Raw genomic sequence first — 22,896 nt, forward strand, 5'->3', positions numbered from 1 at the left:
AAAAGCTACGGCGTCTGTGAACTCGGTACCCTGCTCAAGCAAATACCACCTTCCTCTCACCACAATGTTGCACCACCTTTATTGAAAACGGAACATTTCAGATGACTTTCTCAGAAACAACTGCGACACTAAGCACGAATTTTGGCCTTAGCATCTCCTCCAGCCTGGCACGGTGCTGGACAGACATTCTTACAGGGGAATCTATGAATAGGAAAGCAGTAATAAGCAGCTGAAAATAATCTGTGTGGCGTTTGTAAATTGCCCCTCGTGAGCTGCAGTGCTTGGGAAAGATAATTTGTGGTTCTTGCAGAATTCCCTGAAAACTGGGTCTTTCATCTGCAGAGCATTTTGCAATTAAAACATTTCATTTCTCGTATTAACAAATGATAACTCCACGTTTGTTCATCTAAACAACTTGATTTATATTTTTTCTATGCTGAGAAGCTGTTGACATTTCAGAGTAAGTAATTATTTTCATTGCCAACTGCTGTGTGCGGCGGACTGCCGGCAAATGATGGAAATTTGAGTGTACATATGTATCACGTAAATCCTTTGCTTAAAGGCTACCTATTAAACTAGAAGCCGGCTGCCTGAGTTGTCATCTGTACTTCGATATCTTATAGGATTAGAATGTTGACAAGCGTGGGTTCGGGCCACATTCATGGTTTGTGCTGTGTGCTGGAAAGGCTTTTACGTAATCTCTGAGGTCCAGGCTAACCTACAGCACCTCCGAAGCATTGGCAGGGCACAGGAGACTGGCAGTCTTAAATCACTCGTTAGACGAGGCATGTGCTGTTGGCCCTGGGGGTTGTTGGGCATGTGGTAGCTCAGGCATCCCTCATGGGAGTGTCAGAATTCCATGTGGAATGCTCATGGAAACAGTTTGCGCCATGCCCGCTAACAGTGTGAGCTTGAATAACGTTTGGTCAAATGGAGATGCAAAATAACGAACCTTCTCAGTTTCCTCTCACATTCCATTCTGGGCCAAAAACAACAACAACAAAGGCACAGTTCTGACAATGGAGGGACATGCTTTTGTGGCCTGAGACTAGTGGCTATATCCTTGGAGTAGGAACTCAGTCACCACACAGTTAAATCAGCCACCTTGGCACAATACAGAGGAGGTATCATGGTAAGTGACAGCCCGTGCAGCCATGGGCCTTCCTTGGGAACTCTTTCTGTTCTGGTCTTTTTAACATTGTAACCTCTGATACGTATTCATTGCACATACTAATGGATTCTCTGTGACTTTCCATTCATATATACATTGTGCTTTTAAACTTAGAATTTTATGTATCCAGTTTTATTTTGATATGTAGAGTGTTGGCTATTCACACTTGGGCTTCTTCTCCCAAGGAAACTGTAGCTGAATTGATACCCCAAAAAGACACTCGACCCTTAGCCCACTCAGCAGTGTGCAAGGTTCACACAACTTATAGCCTGCTAGGTGTCTGTCCATCCTGACATGTGCGTGTCCTATTTGTGTTCCCGTCTGGGGATAGACTACTGACTGGAGATCCAAACCAATTTTTACATGGCCTGGAGGGCTGAGTAGAGCCAGTACCCTGAATGGCAAATGTGCTTTATCCTTTGAACCAACTCCAACTGATTAGTTCTAGTTGCCTATAGTGCTGTCTTAAGAGACCATCTGTGGTGTATTTGAGGCTCATCTGCAAAGTGTGCTGGGATTGATTAACAATGTCTGTCATGGGCTCCAGAGGAAAGCTTGCCCCATATTTGTCATTTTCTGCTTTTAGCATGTCTTTAACTCCTCTGTGCTCTCTTCCTGCGCGGAGTAGTTATAATCTAAAAAAGTGCCTGTTGTATAAACAGAAAGAGTAGGTATAGGTATATTCCACTTTAAGAAACCCAAGCATAGAAATGCAAATTTGAAAAATGCATCAATCTGGAGCCAATTATTTCCATTACAGAAAAGATTCCATGAAAGGTCCCTTTAAATAGCAAGCTCCCCTGCTGCATTAAAACGATGATTCAATTTACAAAAATTCACTTTGCATGCAACTCTCTGGGACAAAGTCTGTGGTCTTAGCAAGCCGTACCTGAACTCTTTAAAGCCATGCGTCAACCTTAGCCAGGATGTCTGCACCAAGTACCTTGAGTGCCCCAGTAACTCCCCTGCCCCTCAAACTTCCTTCTTCCTTCCTATCCCAGAGTGGTGAGCATACCATCTGGGTGATGATCAACAGCTACTGGCTCCCACCCGACATGGCTGCGTTTCATTAGTGGGTAAGCTGATTGCTCTGAGGGTGTTTATGTGTGGGTGTAGCTGTACAAATCCATGCCCTCTGTGCATTGTGTGTGCCGATGCAGAAACACACGCACCATTCAGACGAATCTAAATTCATCCCTGCTGTGAGTGCTGGGGTAAGGTTCCAGCTGGTTGGTCCCTGCTGTGAGTTCTAGTAAGGTTCCAGCTGGTTGGTGGATGTGGTCTTCTGGTGATATCTGCCCTGTATCCTGGTTCATCCATTCTCTCTGTGTGACTTCACATCAAAAAAAAAAAAAAAAAAAAAAAAAAAAAAAAAAGACAAAGAAAAAAGAAAAAGAAAACCTTACCCAGGCTTCAGGCCTGAGTCCCATTAACCAGACATGGAACTCTTGTCTTCTCCTGCAGCTTAGAAAGCCCCAAATGGTTTTCTGATTTAGAAAATTAAATATAATCTGACTCTTGTGGCCAGCTATGAAATTCCCAACCAACAGACATTTCCACTAAATATGTAACATGCACAACATCTAAAAGTCCCGCCGATCTAGCATGAACTTGAATTATAGAGGCATCCAGTACCCCTTGGGTAAGAGCACCAGCCTCTTCCCAGGCACTCCAACTGGTGGCCCCCAAAGCTCCCAAGAATGCCTATTGGCACAGATGCCAGCGTTCCTGTTGCTCTGCAGAACAAGTTAATCCAGGGAAAGACAACTAAAAGACATGGCCTCTCCCTTTCTCATGTTGCTGTGCATAGACTCATTGTCTTAACTCCTCAATTGCAAGGTATGCCTATTTTATCTATGATACTTGAAAGCTACACCATAAATTTGGGTACTTTAAAAAAAACTGAGACATGTTTTCTCTTAGTTGTTTTGGGAGACAAAACATGGGACAACAAGCGGTGAAGCACATGAGGGTCACTCAGACATTTCTCGAGGCCCTTGGTGATCAAGGAGGACTTTGACATGGAGGCTCTCGGGCTGCTGAATGGTCCATTGGCTCCTTGCTTCCCATCTTCTCAGACTCACGGGTTGATGCTAAGAGTCTCCCATGGTACTGGGCTGTGATAGCTGCGTAGGTACAGCCATAGATAGCAGCCGCCAACATCATGAGACAAACGATCCCACATACCACCCCAGTGATGACCACGGTAGCCACAGCATGGCGCAGGTTGGCTGGCTTTGGTTTGGGTTTGGTCCCACACTCCGAGGAATCTTGCTGTGCAGAGTTATTCTCAGAAGGCTTGTGGACCTCTTGAGGGGCAGAACCAGGCTGCTGACCTAGTGAGGGTGCCAGTTGGGGAGAATGCAGAGGACAGGGTTGGTAGAGTTCATGGGGAATGGCGAGGAGATCTCTTCCCTTCCAGGGCTCAGGCAGCCTGCAGATGGCACTGTCTGTTACTCCCCCTTCAAGACACAAAGCAAAGGGCAATGATGGAGCTTTGATATGACAACATTCCAAAGTCCTCAGCCTGCCACAGACTAGAGCATCCCTTATTGCTAAGAATTTATTAGAAACCAAGTTTCCTTACTATTATATAAAGGCTGTGGGGACCACTGGGCATATGCTGACAGGGACCATGAGGGCCCAGCAGCCAAAGGCATTGTGACTTCCAGCTACCCTCCCACCCATTCCCCACCTGTCCTGCCAGATTCTCACTGGAAATCCAAGAAAGCACAAAGCGAATAGCCGTTCTTGTGTTTGTGTGTTAACTGCGAAGACCCTGCGTCTCTATCAACATGTGTTCCCTGAGTTGTTGGTCTCTGAGCATCTGAAAATATCTTATGTTTAAGTTCATGGGATTTAAGAGGCTTGTTTTCTCGGGCTTCCTGGCAATTACTACTTGGAGTTCCAAGTGTCTCAAGGAGTTATTCCCTGTGGGTCTTGGTCTCTGTAAGGTGACTGAGGCCCTTGGGCATGTGTGATAGCTATCCTTCCCTGCAGTACTGCTGCACGGTACACCGGTCCACTATTCAGCTTCGCGCGCATGAACTTCTTCAAGTTTTCTGCCATCAGGACATCCTAGTTGTGTCTGACCTGACAGCTTAAAGTCCTCCTGTTCTCTCTTAAGAGGAATTCTTTTTTAATTCACACAGGATGTGAGTGGATAAATCAACATCCAAATCCAGCTCCTCTCCCCTCCCCAGTATACTTCTCTCTTTCTGCTTCTTCCTCTCTGGCACGTCCCGGGACTATGGCGGTGGTAGAAAAGCCTACTTGACTGGGCAGGACCCATAGGACCAGTGGCTTGTTTCTCTCAGGCTGTCTTACAAACCTCACCCAGGGGAGGTTGACACTCTCCCTTTGCAAATGCAGATTGCAGATTCTCATTATACATCATAGGGAAAATTTTAAATTAATGCCAAAAAGGCACATGTGCTGGTTGTCACTTCAGCGTTATTGGCACGTGCCATTACATAGTAGTAGTTCAGGCTTTGGGAGTTGCACGCCCATCCGTGTTATCTAATCATCGTAAGATGAGTCATAAGTGATCTACAAATAGATAGAGCCACCTCATGATACAAGATCTGCCACATGGCTCGGAAACTCCAGGGTTGATGACAGTGTCAAAACCCAACACATGCTCTTTTTGCTGCTATTGCTTAAAGGTGAACGACACACATGAGATTCCTTCCCCCCAATATCCCAGCTTCTGCGTTAATCCCTTGAGACATGGATCCTGGTTTTATTAAAGAAAAAAGACCAAAGAGGAATTTCCTGAGCCACTGGTGTTTGTGAAGCTAAAGAGACAATGTATTTGTCCCACTGAGCCTAGCACCCCACCCAAGGGCTGAGATGATGGGGGCTCTGCCTCTGTGGATCTTACCTCCCTTTGCCCCCGGCTACGGCAGCCCTTACTAGGAGCTGTATGTCAAGGCAAGAGGTTAAAGAGACAGAAACCCAAGGGGAGCAAAGGCGTTTGATCCAACCAAAGCACAGGAGAACCCCGACTGCTAAGCCAGGCGGCTTCACTGACCGATGTTCACCCAGGTTATGGTATGTTGTGTATCCTCTCCAGATTTCAGGTTTTCTCTAGATCCACTTTCCACTTTAGAATTGCACTAAAATCTATAGCCTTGAGACTCAGAGCAAAGGAAAGGCCCAATGTGAATGCCTGGATATGGCAGGAAGGCAGAGCCTGTGGCTGGCACAGTCTCAGTAGCCTGGTATGCAGCTCCTCCCAACTCCACTGCCATCTTAGGGACTATGATCCCAGAGGCAAGTCTGCTGATTTCAGCATAAGGTTCTCTCAGAAAAGTTTAGAGAACAAGAAGCTCCAACTCCCAATCTCCATTGTCCCCCAACCGACACTGATAGTGTTTCATCTCTGTGTGTCTCGGAGGAAACTGAGTTCAAATCTTAGGTCTGTAGATAAGCTAACCGTTCTATTCTGTAAAGTTACAGCCTCACTCTGAGCCTCTGCTTGCATTCCTGGAAGTGGGGGAGAGAGGAATAATCATGAAATTCTCTTTTCAAGACTGTTCTGGGAACTCCTCCGATGGATACATTGTGTCAACTGTTCAGCATGTCACGGCTGTACCCTGCAGTCAGCCATGAACATAAAAAGATGGGTTCACGTGTAAATAAAAGATGATCATTTACCTTCCTGTGTGTATGCTTGGGTCAAGGAAAGACGGTTCGACACAGACCAAAGCAAATCTTTTTGCCCTTAGGCAGACAGGATACTACATTTTCCAAATCTTTGGTGTGTCACTTTAGGGCCACGAGATTGAGCTTTACCCCGTGGACACAAGAATGCTACTTCCAGAGCAAGAAAAGTCTCCAAGATGGTCCTCTGTGAGATGTGTTTGTTGGCGACCTTATTTGTCATGAGATAAAGTCAGTGGCATTACAATCCAAGGAAACTTAGAACCCCAAATAATTGCATGGAATGAAGACCTCACTCCCAATCTCTTTGGGCTCTGGCACAAGTAGACAGTAGACTTAAGCATACATGTCTGAAGTCTGGGGTCTGTGATCTTAATTACTCTGCTTTGGCTGATACCTTCAGTGTTTGTCTTTGTTTGTAACAGTTCAGACTAGTATCTGCCCACTAGCTTAGTTTTAGACAGCGAATGCAGAAGCAGGCTGTCTCCGATGTTTTGCATCTAGTTCATACTTTTCCGTTCTTTATGCTTGAACACCAGGTCATGGCACCCTGATCAGTTTGCCTTTCCCTGAAAAGGGCCATTATCCTGGCTTGAGAAGCATCACCTTAGAGCATTGCTGGATCAAGGGACCAGAATGAGCTTTAGCACGGTCAGCTTGGTAGCCATGGTCCAGGTTTATGACTAAAGAGGAGGATGCCAATCCTGCCTGCACTGCTGTAGATGTCCTAAATGCTTCTTTTTAACACTGACAAATGTTCTTCCTTGATGAAACTCCCTTTTGGGGGATGGTTTGTTTTATGCCTATGATTTGGTTATGAAAGCAATGGCTCTAGCCACCTCACCTCCAGATGTGCTTGCTTTTGTTTTTCACCTATCAGAATGATGTTACTAAGTTATGTAGTTGCTATTGTAAGTTAACTTCAACATTGGTTGGTTGGCAATGTATTGATTGCTCTAAGACTATTGAGAAACTTCTAAATTTGATGTTACAAGTTTGAGTTCTTACTGTATATAGATCGTGCCTCCAAATGCTGGCCCTTTTCCCCTCTAATTCCTATCTGCAGCTCTTAGATCTTCCTGAGCAATGGGCTCAGGCTCATAGTCACCAACAAAGCTCCCCCCCTGGAGTGTGTGACAAGTATTCCAAATATGTTCCCTTCCTGAATCTCCCACTAGGCATTCCCTCAGACTCTCCCACTGCCCCGTTCCCTATCTGCTAAAAGCATCATCATTTATGTAGTTACAAAGCAGAATAAAATACAAACGAATCTCTCGTAATTGCTTTCCTCTTCTTCCAGCCCATCACCTCCTCCAACCCCTCAGTAGTTTCTACCACTGCACTGTTCCAAATGCCGATCACTTGTTACAGCCCTGGTTTAGGCCACTGTCATCTTTTCTTTGATCCACTAAGGTCACACTGGCTTCAACAGCCTTTTCCCTGCCCTCGGAGAGTCAACAGAGTGGCATTTTACACAGTGGTAAGATTATACTATACTGTTCCCTAGATGAGAACCCCTTAGGACTTCCCACCTCCCTTTGGATCAAGTCCAGACAGGGCACCTGCTCTGCACATGCATGGGGACTGGGCCAGCACCCACGATGTCCTGGGCATTATCTCCACCCAGACTCCCTTGGTTGTCTCTCACTAAGCCATATTACCTAGTCACCAGCCCCTTCACACATGCTGTGCCCCACCCCCACGGTTATCATCCCTTCTTCCTTTCCCGCTTCTGGTTCTTACACAGGTTAGTTTCTTGGGAGTCTTTTCTTCCCCATCCTATCTAAACTGGAGCACATTCCTACCCAACTTCACATATGCCCTGCCTGACTGGCTTAGCACTGCCGTCGGAACCCATCCATACCTTTATTCTTTTAAATAATATTTGTTTTGACCCTTCCAACGTCACCTTCATTACGATAAGCTGTCCCTATTCGCTGCCTTTTCCTCTGAGTCTAGAATAGTGCCTGGCACATGGAGGGCATTGGAAGAGAGGAGCACAGGATCAGAGCTCAGAGAAGTGATATGGGGCTCAGGAAAGAGCGTAAAGCCACGGCTCAACAATCACGCTGCCTCCTCACTCTTGTGCTTCTCCTGTGCAACCTTAGACCAGTCACTGAACTTCTCTGGGATTCTGTTTCCCAATGATAACAGAGACTGCCAAGTTTTTCTCTCTTGTCTCAGATAGCAGGGACTGTGAGGTGTTCTATATGGTTTCCGTCACAACTGCTCCACCATAGCCCCTTGTATAAGACACCTGTTCAGTATATAATGAAATGGTATGGCTGTGTTCAAATCAAGCTTTATTTATAAACAGGAAAAAAAAAGGCAAGATTTGGCCCTTCGTCTATAGGTTATAGAATAATTTCCAAAGTTTACTCCCTCTAATATTCTGGACTCTTTTACTTAGATTTCAGCTTCTGTTTAAAGAAATAGTAACTTTAGATGGGGCGGGGCTTTCTGGACCCAGATTCGGTATTTGGTGAGATTCACAGACATCATTAAGTAGAAATGGAAAGAGAGGGAAGCTGTCTTAAGGAGGGAGAGCCTCAGCCTCAGTCAGATCGTACTTGGAAATTAAAGCTGAGAACCCTCTGGTGCCCGCTTCCTAGATAGAAGCCCATGTCATCTGCACGCACAGAAATACCCACATGGAAACTTCCTCCACACTCCAGCAGATGCTTACTCCTTTGCCACACTCTGAAGCTGGCGTGACATCCATACTAAGATGTGCAAAATCCTACATCTCAACCCTCTTGATATGCGAAGGATGGAAGAGGTCCACCTTCGACTGGTGATGCCCACAACAGCATCCCTAAGACCCACTACTAACCTGCAAAGGTGAATCTCTCCAGCCAGAATTTCAGACCCACCAAGTGGCAGTCACATTTCCAGGGGTTGTTCTTTAGAAGTAACAGCCTCACCTTGGGCATGGCCTCCAGAAGTGTACGCTCCAGATGTTGGAGACTATTCCGCTGCACGGCGAACACCGTCAGATTTTCCCAAGGCTTGCCCAGGGATGTGGGCAGAAGAGTGAGGCTGTTGGATGACAGATCCAGCTGCCTGAGTCCAGGTAGGGCATGGGCAAGGCTGGTTTCCAGGGAATGCAGGGAATTTTGGGTTAGGTTTAAAACCTCCAAGTGCCGAAGCCCATAGAAAGCCTCTGACGCCAGATTCGAAAGAGAGTTGTTGGATAAATTTAGGGTGCTGAGCAGCGGCACGGACCTGAATGCAAGAGCAGGAAGCCAGTGGATCTGGTTATCTTGTAAGAGCAGGGTTAGCGTCCATGGGGGTAGACCAGGAGGAATCTTGGACAGCCCCTGGCCACTGCAGTCCACAGAGTTTGAGGGTCGGTGGCACAAACATTTCTTGGGGCAGCTGCCCACACCTGGGAGCAGGATGCTCACACTGGAAAACAGCAGCAGAATACCTGAAACAGAGGGGAGAGCCAGCCACTGTATGAGCAATGGTCGCTACCAGCCAGGGAATTCACAGGTAGTGTGGTCCTAAGCCAGCAGTGTCTTCTGGCTACCCAGAAAGGAGGTTCTCACTTTCTTAGCAGAATGGGACTGAGTGCACCCAGCCCATCACTGTAGCATCCTCTTGTCCGCAGCCTTGAAGAAGAGACTGGAAGATTGATATGACACGGCGAGAAAAAGTCATTGTGGGGCACATGTCCTTTGGGGGTCAGAGCCAAATATGCGGGCTGTGGCAGATCAAAAGGCAGCAGAGGTTCTTATGGTCGCACTTCTGAAGGGAGCTCTCCAGAGGGCAGGCCAGTTGAGCTTTGTATGCGGTGGAAATGTTCTGAGTCTGCCCTCCAACAGGGGTGTCGTTAGCCACCTTCAGTAACGACAGTTCCTGAGCTCACAAAATGTGACTGCTGCAACCCAAGAGCTGACTTTGAATTTTGACTTGGTTTTAATTCATTTAAACTTAAAGGATCAGACATGACTTCGGGTGACTGTATTGGCTAAGGCATGCCCTACAAACAGCTGTAGCAGGGGAAAGCCCCATCTGTGATGATTGTCTCTGCTCTGTTTCTTTATAGAAAGTTTTTAAACTTACCCCTAAATTATTAGAAATAACATGATAAGCATTTTTATTTTGGTAACCCGTGGCAGCCACTCAGGCTGTTGGATTGCCTCATCTTGCTTTCACTGGGAAGTGTAGAGCTTGCATGGGCGGACAACCCTTCTCTGATCAGCCCAGCCTTTTCTCACAGAAGCCCATGCACAGACTTAGCAGGTTGATGTCTTTAGATATTTTCAAAATCACAGTGACTGTCTGGGATGACACGTATGTGTCACCACGTCCAGGGTTTATGGCAGAGCTGAAATGCTCACAGCACTTCCAGCTGGGGTTGAAATGGGGGCGGAGCCTATCACCTGAATGCTCTCATTAGACCTTTGGAGTTATCTAAGGATTTCTCACCAGGAAGCTGAGGACTAAACCCAGGGTCTTGCACTTGCCTGGCAAGTGTTCTACCACCGAGTCAAATCCACAGGTTGTAAAGGTGCTATCATGTGCTCAAATTCTCTTCATTTGCTCCAGGACCCAGCATTTCCAGACTTACGAAGTATTAGGAACTTGTCTTGAAGGAGACTGTTAGGTTTTCCTTCTGATTTTTATTCCCAAAATTGCTGGAGATGCTCTCCAAGATACAAAAATATTATAATGAGCACTGTAAAATTCAGAGGTTAATAAGAATAATAGCAGATGACCAGCCAGCATGCACTTCTGGGCAGGGATCACTCTTATTGCTTCATAGCTACAGATTCACCCTAATGACCTTGTCAGCGTGGTTTTTGCCTTTAGCATTTAGAAGGAAAAAAGAGAGGTACAGACAGGCAAAGTCATTTCCCAGGGTCACAGAAATAGCAAACAATAGAAAATATTTTGAATCCACACTGTCTACAGAATCTGAGAATTCTTATCTGCTACACCTCCACCAAATCCTCGAGAGCGATGTGGGTCAGTAGTCGGGGAGGGATTTGTACGGTGCTGAACTGGTTTTCAAATATATCCATATAAATGTAATCATAAGTGTATCCTATCTGCAATCTGTCCTGTTTAGTCAAAACTGCAGATCCACATGGGTATTTAAAAGCTTCTTCATTTCTTTGAACTAATATGGCATGTTCTGTGTGTGTGACCATGTCAAATTCAGTATCCACTCGTCTCTCATCAAGGAAGGGGCATTTGAGGTGCCAGGGTTCCCTTCTCTCTTTATCACAAATGATGCTGTAAAAAGATCCCTGACCCAACACTGCACGGTTATATTGGGATGTGGGGGAGGGCTCCCCAGAATCCAGAGTGGGGTTCATTGTCAGGATTGATATTTTCTTTAAAAACTGCTTAATCATTCTTCAAAGTTCTGTCTCCCTCCCTTTTCCTCTCCCGGGATTTGAATTTCTAAGTATGGCAAACATCTGTCAAGGGCACTTGTTTGAACCGTAGAGACATTTACAGGGCCACTGAATGCTATTCAAAACTGAGAATGGTTATCAGCACGAAGGCTTTCAAGGGAAGGTTATTTGTTTGTTGGGTGGTTTGGGCTTCACCTAGGGGGAGTCATAGCATGACTGTCAAATGTACTACATCTTGATTTCCCTGCTTTGAACTCTGCTCATGGCTTCTAGTGCCCAGGCCTGTAAGGCAAGCAAATGAGGAGCTTTCCAAGGGGTGTTGTTTGCTTTGATTTAGTTCAAGAGACATGGAAAATCATGGTCCTTCCTCACCAAAGGCTACAGCCCTGGTTTTCTTTTTTCAAAACCCAAATGTCTTTCCAATAGAAATCACCCGACATCCTCACTGTTGTCTGAGACGGAAGTGTTAATTAGTTGCAGGGGACTGGTTCTCAAAATCTAGAATATGTTTCTTCATCCAGTCCCCTTATAAAAACAAAAGGCTTACCTTCCTGAGATGGGGGCCAGTTTGTTCCTCTTTTCTTGACCTCCCACTTCCCCAAAGGGAATAATAAATGAACTCCAACTCAAGGTACCACATTGTCTATGAAATGGCCCATGGCAACCCAAGTGTGTCTACACCACAGCTACACACATTTGTCTCCAGCTGCCTCCCCCCCCCCCCCGCCACTCAGCATGGTGAAACATCCATCTTCCCACTGAGAAGTATTTTTTGCATCTGTCCAATGTTTTAAGAAAGACAGGTTTAAATTGATTTCTCAGAGCTACTTCTCCGAGGGGACCCCTTCCTTCTCTCCATGGGTGACTTGTGGGGTAGGGGCAGTGGAATTCATTACCGCTCACCTTTCATGGCTCAGTCTCTGCAGTGCGAGCCCTCAGTCAACACGAACCCGCTTTGTGTGCTTACAGATCAACACACCCGGGCCACGGCAAACCTGACGTCCAGCTTTCTATTCACTTTCCCGGGATCCAGCGTGGGCTTTCTCTGCTGCAGAAAACAGTGGCTGCTTGCAGGAGGTCACGGCTTTAAGCGGGCCACCCCCTTGTCTCTGTCTGCTGTGGTCCTTTTCCATAAGAGGATCTTTTGATTGTGTCCCCGTCTTTTTTCTCACAGTGTCTGCCTCCCTGGGATTGCCTCTGCTTCCCCCATTCAGACAGCGAGCCACATAAAGAATGTTGGTCAGCCCTTACTGAACAGCTGTAGCATTCAAACATGACCCCGGTGGCCCGGCCTTTTTGATTATTTAATCTGCTTGAAGTCCAGGGCACCAAAATAAAACAGCCTTCTTAATCCGGCTGTGGCTTCTGCATTCTGTTGACTTATCAACCATGCTGTGTCAACCCTCACTGGGCGGGGGTGCCTGAAACAGATCCCCAACTCAAGGGTCTCACAACACAGCCAGCCAAGTGTGTAATATGAGAACAAATTGGCCTGCTGGAGGCTAACACAAGTTTCTACGGTGCACTTCTTTGGCTATCAAGGGTGCATTCTGCCCACATCCTTGGAGAATAGCCATATTGACAGGTCTCCATGCCCTGAAACACATAGCCATGGTCCTTCCGTAGACATTTCCAAGCCCTCATCCCCAGTGCCACAAATATGTCTCAGCTACTTTGCTGTTTGATCCATGCCCGCTTCCCCCTCCCCGTCATTGAATTGACCTTCTGGAGCTTCTGACCTTCTGAAAGCATGAAATACTCGATTTTCTGCACTCCCTAATGTTGAGCTTCACGGCCCTTTCTCAAGCTTCTTCACATAGGAAACAAGAAAACTGACTCTAGGAGCTGGACAGCAATGATCTTGCTTATTTACCAGTAGCCAGTGCTGCTAACTTCCCTAATGGGGCTAAAACCATCACTTTGAATGCGCAAATGCCTGGCCATTGACCAAAGTGGACTTCCGGTGCCTGAAGTGAGCCTGTTTTTACACTCCAGATTGTTCCACAGTTCTTCTGTGACTGGTCAGGTGACAAAGTCGCTTTTTATTGAGGTTGCATAAAGTAAACCTCTGGCCCCAAGAAGTATAGTTGAGCAGTTGAGTGTAAACTATGGGATCAGATAGGTCTGAATTAAGCTTGCCCACCCAAACCTTCATCTCATATGGGGCTAATGGTACTCAGTGCTTTTCAAGATTGTGCCCAGGATTAAATCCAGCCCAGAGTGACTTCATGAAGGCTACCCGAGGGTGCAATGACCCTTGAGAATACCCCCAGGACTTCTGATCTGCTCTCAATAGGAGAGGTCCAGGCCAAGCTTGACTTCTCATACCATTCTGAGGTAGTCGGTTACTGAGGGAGGCAAGCAATCCCCTGTACGCAAGACCTGATATTGTATGCTGTTCTTCCGAATAGTTCCTTGGGAGAGATCTTTCCCCTGTGGACAACCTGCTTCCCACCTCATAGATTATAACATGTTCACCCTGTCATTTCTAGAAATCCCTCTTGACTCAGTCTGTGCCTGTTGTCCCTTCTCTTCAGCACCTTTTGCGTCTGAGGCAATGGAGACGGTTAGGAGATTGTGTCCTGTCAGTTCTGTTCATGTGGAGATTAACAGAAGAGGTCTAAGTGTGAAGAGCCACATCCATTTCCGGAAAGAGCAAATGTTTTCTTCCTCCTCCATTCCTTCTTCCCACATTTCTTCCTCATTTTCCTGTGCATGCAATGTAATGATAATTGTTAGGTTTTTCTTAAAACCAGCCTCTCTGCCGATGCAAATAATTTCAATCAGACCGAATTGAACTGAATAAAACATGCCCATGTTTAATGCAGTGTTCCCTGGTGGCACCCAGAAAGCATGGAGAGGGAGACAGAGAGAGAAGGGGAGACCATGCAAAACTCAGAGACCATGTGTTTGTTCATTCTCTGGGGGGCAGTTTAAGTAGCCTGTGGGAGTAGTCCTGACCCTCCCTGGGGAGGGTCACCATTTGGCGGGCTTTCTCAGAGATGGAGTTTGGACTAAGGCAACTCCTAGGGGAGGGGGCTTAAAAATGGAATTTCCTGCCTAGTATTCCAAAGATGGATGCCAAAGGCGCTGGAATGAAGCGCCCGACTATAATATTCCGGACTCTTTGTATAAAAGGGTGCTAGGGAGCTGGGGTGATGCTTTTGACCAAATAATAATCATTGCTCAATGGCACATTGCCATGTCTCATATGCCTGTAACATGCCTACATCAGAACACAATGGACACCTGTAAGCTTCATAACTGTCTGTGAACTGTGAAGTCACATATTTGCCTGCATGCCTCTGTCTTTCCCAGGGATCAGAAAACAGTGTGTGTGTGTGTGTGTGTGTGTGTGTGTGTGTGCATGCAAGGCAGTGGTAGTGTATTTTAGGCATGGAGCCACATACTGTCTCTGTGGAGACTATATAGCTTCCTAATGCAGAGTGAAATCAGCCAGGGACAGCCTTGAGTGCTCTGCCATGGTATAGGTTCATTTATAAATAACTGGCCAAGACTGCCTTGACCCTGGGGCTGTGATTTGCTAAACCTGCTCGATTCCACCCTTGTGTTCCTGCTGTCACTACTCCAGCTTGCCACCCTGTCACTCACTCCAAACTCTTCCCACCCACCTACACAGGCAGATCCACCACCCGTTCTCCTTATGCGTAAAACGAAAGGTCTGGACAAGCCTCAGAGCCTGGTTATGTCAAGAGCTCGGCATTCTGGCCAGAAGCACGGACAAACTCGAAAGATACTGTGCTTGCCAACCTAGCTGAGCCTGGATAAACTGGGTGTTTCTTTGAGTTTTTGTGGCTCTAGTTAGCTTTGTCATGCAGGACCCAACTTGGGTCTTGGATTTGGAGGCCTAAACAGGGTATATTAACAGCACAGTTGGAGCTGGGAGGCTAGGACATCTACAGGGAACTTCAGGGAAGTTCAAAGACATGAACTGTTGGAGTCAGACTAGCCTAATGGAAGAAGACACCTTTGTGCTGTGTTAATGCCCATACAGGATGACCATGGACTCTCTGAGATCAGCGTCCTGTTTGTAGAATTCAGGGAGCCGGAGTTCGGTGTGATGAGCATATAGCATGGTTCTGGAAGGGCGAGCGATTCCAAGTGCATGTTCTTACATCTCCAAGAGTCTGAGCTGGCTGCTCCCACCTAACACACAAATGCCCTGGGAACAGAGAGAACCTCCAGAGTAGATGGGTCCTGGGAGTAGCTGCTTGCCCCAGGGAGCTCTTCGGTTCTGTTTGTTCCTGTAGAATCTCACAGGCAACTCAAAGCTGGGCCAGAGCACACATGGCCTGGAAGGCTCCAGGACACGTTGAAGGACTTTGGATGCGAAGGCTGATTGATTTATTCCATCTGACCTCAGCCAAGAGAACAAAGTGAGGCTGCGTGACCTGCATGCTAATGCCTGCAGCTCTTTCCCCACCCCTTCCTGAGCTGGACCCAAGAGGTAGCAAGACAATTGTGCATGCAAAGAGCAACCCAGGAGAGCGGCCTGATGCCAGTGCTGGCCCAGCCCACCCCTCAAGAGGAAGCCTGCACCAGAGGGGCTTCTGCACCAACACCTAGCAGGACCTTAGTTTCCCCGGTAGGAACTTCATATCCACCTCAAAGCGACGCATTTCTTCTCACACTGGTGTTTTGAGACATCCTCCCCTCAAAGACACTTTCTTTTCCTCGCTGGAAGTCGCATGTTTCCTTACATAAATTGGTGTAGTTAATGTTATTCCCTTGGAAACTACAGCTCCCAGACTCCTCCTGGAGTACGAACACCTTGGCGCCCGCGCGCCCAGGTGAAGGCCATTCCTCCCAGATAACCTTGCGCCCCCCGTTAAAAGCGAAGGTCCACGAGGCTTCGCTCTCTTGGCCCCCTCTCTTGGCCCTTTTCCCCCCTACCCTTGTGTGTCGCACGTCCCACCCCTTACTGTGTTCCCCTCTCCCCATTAAAACGCACCCACGTGGGAGCAGCGTGTCTGTCTCTTCCTTTGCGTCCCGTCTATCCTGTGTTTGTCTACACACCCACGCCGCCCCGCCGCCGTTTTTAAAAGGAATAATAGTTAACATTTCGCTTCCCTCCAAAAATAAATCAACAACCGTTATTAACTTTCAAAATTGATGATGTTTGGAGATCCAGCATGCACCAGCTCTTTCTTCCAGGCAATATTAGACAGCTATTTAAAGAGACTAAGTTAGAACTAATTATATCCATCTGGAAGAAGACTTATAATAAATTATTAAGGGAAAGAAAGCAATTTGTAATGAGAATATGTATTGTATGATCCTATTTATGTGACAAAAAATTAAAAGTCTAAAATGATCCCAACCTGTGGGGGGATGTGGGGGAGGGTTCTGAAGATGAGGAACAGTCCCGCCCAGCTGACAGTGCTGTTAATGAGGTGACCCTGGTGATTTAAGAGAAGAAGAAAAAGGACATTTTGGTTTTTGTATTTATCCTTCTCTATATCCACAACAAGCCTTGTCTAAATCTGTAATTTAAGAGCTAGGAAGGAAAAGGGCTTCTTTTGCTTTTTACATACTGGGAAATTCAGATGACTGGTCCACTGGTGGCTGGCGAGTTCCATGGGTACACGAGGGATGCCGATTGATATCTGTGTATGACCTTTCCAAGAGGGGGCATCTCTTTTCTTTGCCGTCCTGCCATTGGGACATAGGATACACCTGAGCCTTTCTCCCAGTTTTAGTGTTTGCTTAGGTAGAATCATGGCATAATGTCCCCACACCTCTGTCAGAGGACCCCTGTCCAGAGGGAATGCTGTAGAGACCCAATGCCAGGGCCAGGTGGCCAGGTGGCCAGACCCAAGGACAGCTACAGTCCAGGAGAATAGGGAGGAGGCCCTAGACTCCAGGCAAGCTGCAATTTCACTTGTCTCTGGAGGCTCTTTGACATTTGAAAACATGGGGAAAAGAGTGAAACCGTTCCCTTAGGAATTCTGGGTGACCAGAGATACACTAGGTTTAAAATTCACATCAGCTGATTGAAGGGTTCAGTGTTATTGACTTCCTTTCTCATGCCCTCCTTCTCTCCGTCTCCCTCCCTCTCCCCTCCCTCCCTCCCCCTCCCTCTCCCCTCCCTCCCTCTCTCTCCCTTCCTCCCTCCCTCCCTCTCCCACCCTCCCTCCCTCCCTCCCTCCCTCCCTCCCTCCTCTCTCCTCCCTCCAAAGTTTCTCTCTCTCTCTGATGTTTTTCTCTTGAAGTTATTTCTCTCAAGAGGTGTCTCTCTTTGGGTTTCTTTCTCTCTCTAGGTCTCTCTCTTTCTAAGTCTCTCTCTGGTGCTGGAACTAGAGTTGACTTCCACTCTGTCTCTGGGGCTTCCTCTTTCTACTTTGGACTTATTTTCTGTGACACACAGCAGAAGAGCTGACAATATCATTTTAATTTTAGTCCTCTTGATCACTTAGTTTTTTGCACACAACAGGTCAAATATTGTTACAGATTAGTCTTAATTAAAATCCTTTTGGTGATTATATAGAATAATCCTCAAATCTCAGTGGCTTAAATCAACAGCATCATACCTATTGCTCTGTCACGCTATACTTCACACTGGCAGGGAACAGGCTCCAAGCAGTCTCATCTGGGAGTCCAGCCTTCTTCTATATATACCTGGACCCTCTTCCTCTCATTGGTTGGCTGATGGGAGAAGACAATGAAGATATGGTGTAGACTAGGTACTTAACACAGAAAGGAGTCACATGGACCGTAGCAGGCAGTGAGGAGAAGTGTGACCTGTGCCAGAAGTGGAAATATGGCTTTTGGAGATAGTTCACAACCTGTGCTCCAAACTGTCTTTGCATTGTCTCACTACAAGATGGCAGCTTTCAAGTCTATGTGCTTAGATGCCATTTTCCTTCCGCCCATAGCATCGATAGCAGTCTCAGTGGGCTCGCTGTTTAGATGCTGAATGAATACATGGTAGTTATTGTGGGTTGAGAATGAAATGCCCTTGTGGACTCGTGTTTGGAGCCAGTGAGGAAGGACATCAGAAGGGTGGGCTGCGGTGGTGTTGCTCAGGTGGACTTCCCATCCACTCTTAGCTTCATGACTGTGGACACAAGACGACCCACGGCCTCCAATTCCTGCTTTCTCAGGCACGATGGCTGTCCCATTTTGGACTATAAGCTGAAATAAAGCCTTCCTCCCCTGAGTTGCTTACTGTCATGTCGGGATCTGGTCCCAGTGGGGAGAAAAGTAGCTAACACATGGTTTTACTCTTACTATCCCTTTTTAAAAACAGATGACAAGACACAGAAGAGTTAGGTCATCCGCCCTAGCTCTCCAGCTTGCTTATGGCTGACATGGATGATGAGAATATGTATGATACAACAGTCCCGGAACCTTTAGTGATGCTTCTTTGTTGTGTTTTGAGACAGGACCTTCACTCAGGCCAGACTGGCTTCAAATTCAGAGACATTCTACACACCCATTCTGTGGCCAGTAAGTTATAGATTGAGTTATGTGCTAACACTACAGCAGGAGATAAAAGCCCAGGTTCCTTTCTTGGCTGTCCAGTGTAGATCTGAGGCTGCCGTATAGTTTCTCTGGGAGAAAGTGGGAGTTTATGTTCAGCATTGTGTTTTCTCTTGCTCCTAGGATAAGGTGAAGGTTGGATTTAAGGGACACCTAGCATCAGTCATGAATTTCCATCCTTTAGTAGGTCTCTCGTTTCCTTATGACCGAAAGGATTAGGGGCCAGGAGTTTCCAGGTGAGGCTGACAGTGGCTTTGAAAGACTGTCCGGTCCTCCCTACAGCTTGTGCAGGCTCTGCCGTTTGCAACAGTATTTGTAAGCATCTTCTGCACTCATTTTTCTCAGGACTGAGAGAGGCATTGTGGGATAGGCAGAACACAGTATGCTGGCCCTTGCCAAGCAGGAAGGGTGCTGTCTTGCAGTCCTTATCAATTGCATCCGAATTCATACACTTTGGACCTGCTGCCTGCGGGGCTTTTTTGTCATTGATATTGCTGCTGCTGCTGCTGCTGCTGCTGCTGCTGCTGCTGCTGCTGCTGGCAGTGCTGGTGGTGGTGGTGGCGGTGTGTGTGAAATAGGGCTTCTTTGATGCAGCCCAAGTCTCCAGAGAGGGAACAGACTCTTGAGAGTAACCACTGGGGATTTAAGGAGCAGAAAAGGCCAAACTAGAAGTGCTGTTTGGGGGCACATTCTCTGTGTACTGTCAGGCGTAGAGAAAACACAGACTCCCCAGCCCAATGTCTCGCCAACTTGTGGTCTTCCAGCACTTTTCCTGCATGCAAGATGTCTGCGAAGGTAAAGATGGGATTCGGATAAGTATGATTAAAGGTAATTAGTGCGCTCATGTGGCCCACCAGTAAACACAGGCAGATGCTGGTGGACACAGCACTAATTAAAGAAACAAAAAGATCAAGACACAAGGCAGTTTAGGAAGCCTGGCCAAGGCCTCACACCGACTTGTTTTACTTAGATCTTTGGATTGGCTACTTTTGTCCCTGCCCCGAAAATATAAATTGGAATTAAATTCATGTTTGTGTTTGATTGCTTACTCATGCTACACATAAAAATGAAGGTTTTATGTAGTTTTTTTTATAGGTTTTTATTTGCTTTTGTACCTTTATTATGATGATAGTTGGATTTCTGTGACATTGTATGTTTCGTTGTAAGTTTCAACTATAGCTCAGGGTGTGCATGTTGCCATGTGATTGTGAACCATGTCTTGGACTTTCCCCTGTAAACTTTACTCCCCATTCGCCCTTCCAAGCACATTATTGAAAAAAAGTCTTGGGAGAAACAATTGTCTTGAGAAAGATTGGCATTCTAACGCACCTGTTATACATCTTGAGCTTGAGGAGTCCTTCTTGTCACCCCGGATTATCTGCCTGTCATTTAATATCATAACAATGTCCAGAGCCAGGCATGGCAACAGACACATAGGATCCTAGCACTTGGGAGGCTGAGGCAGGAGCATCAGGAACTCAATGCCACTGGTTTCAAATTGAAAACAAAACAAGGTCTGGAAAGATGTCCCAGCAGTTAAGAATGCTCCCTGTTCTTTCTGATGGCCCAGCTCTGTTCCCCACAGCCACATCAGGCCACTTACGACTACCGGGAACTCCAGTCCCGGGGCATCTGTCTCTCTCCTCTGGCCTTTGCAAGTATTTTTACACACATGAACATGTTCAGGTACACATAGGTGTACATAAATAATAATAAACTAATTAAAATAAAACAAAAATTCAAGTTAAAAATCAAAAACAACATCAAACAACAACCAATTAAAAAGCCATAAACTTTGGATGAAACCACCCGAGCTCAGATGTTGCTTCCAACAGTGGCGTGAGTTGAATGAATTATTTAACCTCTTTGGTCTCTAGGCTCGGCATCTAAAGCTAGCCACAGATTTATGAGCAGGGTTAAGTGAAGTTTTTAAAATGCTATTCAATTCTTAGTAAAACATATTGGCGGGTAGCAATATAAGCTACTTAGCATCACCTCTATTGTCATTGTCTCTGTGTGACACATATCAGCTAGGTACTTGGGCTCCAACTACTTCAGGACTATACTTAGAGCTAAGGCGAGTTCAGGTCCTAGGACAGTTTGCCCATGAGTGGAACTCACTGTCTTTGCAGATTATAAAGCAGGGGTATAGGTATGTTTGCCTAGAATTCATCGCCCTCTCTGGCTGCTTGTGCTCTAATACAGCTCACCTGGCCGGCAGAGTAGCGCCGCTCAGGCAAGCTGTTGGTGGTGGCATGCATACATAACCTTCTAGCAGTGCCATTGCAAACAGAGCAAGGATTCTGTCTCTTCTTGGCTTCAGACCATTCTGATGCACTTGCAGTGACCCATGTCCCTTCATCCAATTCAGGAATGCCATACTGAGCAACCTATTGTGTGCATCAGCTCCAGACTGTTCGGGGGGGGGGGTTTCCTCCAGACCCCCTCCCTGGTCATTCGCTATCCAGCTCAGTCCCAGTCCCTAGGAGGCCCTCTTACCAATCCCTGCATAATTAGAAAAAGCATGTAGTCATCCCCCTCGGGCTGTTTAGCTTTCATCCTGCAGCATGACTATCAGAGTCTGGAGGCTGATAGGAGTGGAAACATTTGCGCTCAGCAAGCAGGCTCCTTCATGTGTTGTCAACATTTCGTTTGTGATTCTAATGAGGCCAAGGAGAAAATCAACTGAGTGTGCTTCACCACCCCTCCCCGCCCCCCAGACAGCTTATGTTTATAGTTTCTATCCTATGAGGGCATTTGAAGTACAGCTTGGGGCAGGGGGTGCTGAATAGGTGAGATCTACCAAGCCATCCTCAGGAAGCAATGTGGGTTATTACTTAGAAACTGGAATTCTTCTACTTGGTGACACTTTGCGTTTCTTGGAAAAGTAAAAACATCCTCCTATGAAAGTGAAAGGGACCTTTACCCCGGGCTCCTCAGTTGTCTATGGTTTCTTTGTTAGAGGAGCAGTTCTGTAGTGTTCCTGCTTGGCTAAGCTTTCTGTTTGGAGACATACAGCCTTCCAGACACATGACGGCAAATTCAGTGCAGCGGAATCCACATGGACACTTCCATCATACAGATGTGTGAGAAGTACAGGCTGGAGTCTGTAGCCACATCGCCCTGAAAGTGCCTGCTCTCACCTGATCACAGAAGCTAAGCATGGGCAGCCTTGGCTAGTGCTCAGATGGGAACAGTACTAGGGAACCATGCAAAGAGGAAGAGATCCATGGTGCTCACTCTAAGGATAAAATCAAGAAATGTGATGTGGGAGGCTGGGGCAGGTATACCTACATTCACCCCAAGGAGGTTAGGGTCAAGAGTCCATGCAGACGCAGGCATGATGTGTGTTGGGCTGAGAGATCAGATAGAGGGCTCAGTACTGCCAGGGACTTCAGGAAACCACTGTGCTTATGACGCTGCAATGGGGGGGGGGGGGGGGAGCTGTAGCACATGGACCCTGGAAAGAGGGACTGTTGCTGCTTGTGAGCCCAGACCTCATCTTCCATTCTGTTATTTACTTATTACATAGAAAGGGTTTTCTTTCTCTCATGCACACATTACGCGAATGCTGTTGTCTGGTGTTTGGGTCAGGACTGGAGCCCTGCAGGGCACTTGAGCAAAGCTAACCCTTCACTGTTGGCAATGCTGAGTGACTGTAACTAGCAAGATGCATTTGCTGTCCTCTGAATGTCGGGGAGGAAGGAGGGAAGATGGCGACTTCCTGGGCACGACAGTATCAGCACACATGTTCCACATCTCAAGCTTCCCATCCCGCTTGTAACAGAGGAGTGTCCCTGCTTAGTCCAGATGTCCTGGAGTCCAGTGTGGAAGAACAGACTCTTCTGGGACCTTCAGCTTCTCTGCTGGAGCAGAACTTGCCCTCCTGTGAGATGACGCAGATGTTAGCGAGGACACAGAAGTCAGCAGAGGAGGAGGCACGCAAGCTTCAATGTCAACAACCATCGCTGTGTAGGCTCATCAGGGCCTCACTCAGTAGCCTCTGGGTTCCAGACATGACTCAGGCAGAGACAGGCGCCATCACTCAGCCCCTGGTACACTGCTAAGTCCCAGCACTCTCTCTGAGTTCTATCTTTAGCATTTGCGAGGCAGACTGACCTTAATGTCCCTAAAATCTGTAATACAAAGCCAAGTGCCAGATATCTGAAGCTTAGAAGTAGCTAACCA

General features: G+C 46.8%; 2 protein-coding genes across 3 annotated transcripts in view; one reads left to right on the forward strand and one right to left on the reverse strand.

Annotated features, from left to right (window-relative positions):
- Positions 1-22,896, forward strand: part of Cacna2d3 (calcium voltage-gated channel auxiliary subunit alpha2delta 3) — a 798,817-nt gene that overhangs the window by 666,701 nt on the left and 109,220 nt on the right. The window lies entirely within an intron of this gene.
- Positions 3,176-12,480, reverse strand: Lrtm1 (leucine rich repeats and transmembrane domains 1). Its single transcript, XM_050158191.1, has 4 exons — positions 12,457-12,480; positions 12,185-12,253; positions 8,670-9,291; positions 3,176-3,633 (listed from the first exon to the last, which is right to left on the reverse strand). The coding sequence occupies exons 1-4, from the start codon at positions 12,478-12,480 to the stop codon at positions 3,176-3,178; spliced, it is 1,173 nt and encodes a 390-aa protein (XP_050014148.1).

This window comes from Alexandromys fortis, unplaced genomic scaffold (genome assembly GCF_014885135.2).
Source record: "Alexandromys fortis isolate MF-2015 unplaced genomic scaffold, M_Fortis_MF-2015_v1.1 scaffold_106, whole genome shotgun sequence".
NCBI lineage: Eukaryota > Metazoa > Chordata > Mammalia > Rodentia > Cricetidae > Alexandromys > Alexandromys fortis.

Excerpts from the sequence above, each read along its gene's own strand:
- Lrtm1 (XM_050158191.1), bottom strand. The coding sequence starts at position 12,480 with ATGTTTGAATGCTACAGCTGTTCA. Across the intron at positions 12,254-12,456 it reads TTGAATGCTACAGCTGTTCA|CAGAGAAAGCCCACGCTGGA; the intron begins GTAAGGGCTGAC and ends TGTTTTCTGCAG. Across the intron at positions 3,634-8,669 it reads GGAGAGATTCACCTTTGCAG|GGGGAGTAACAGACAGTGCC; the intron begins GTTAGTAGTGGG and ends TGTGTCTTGAAG.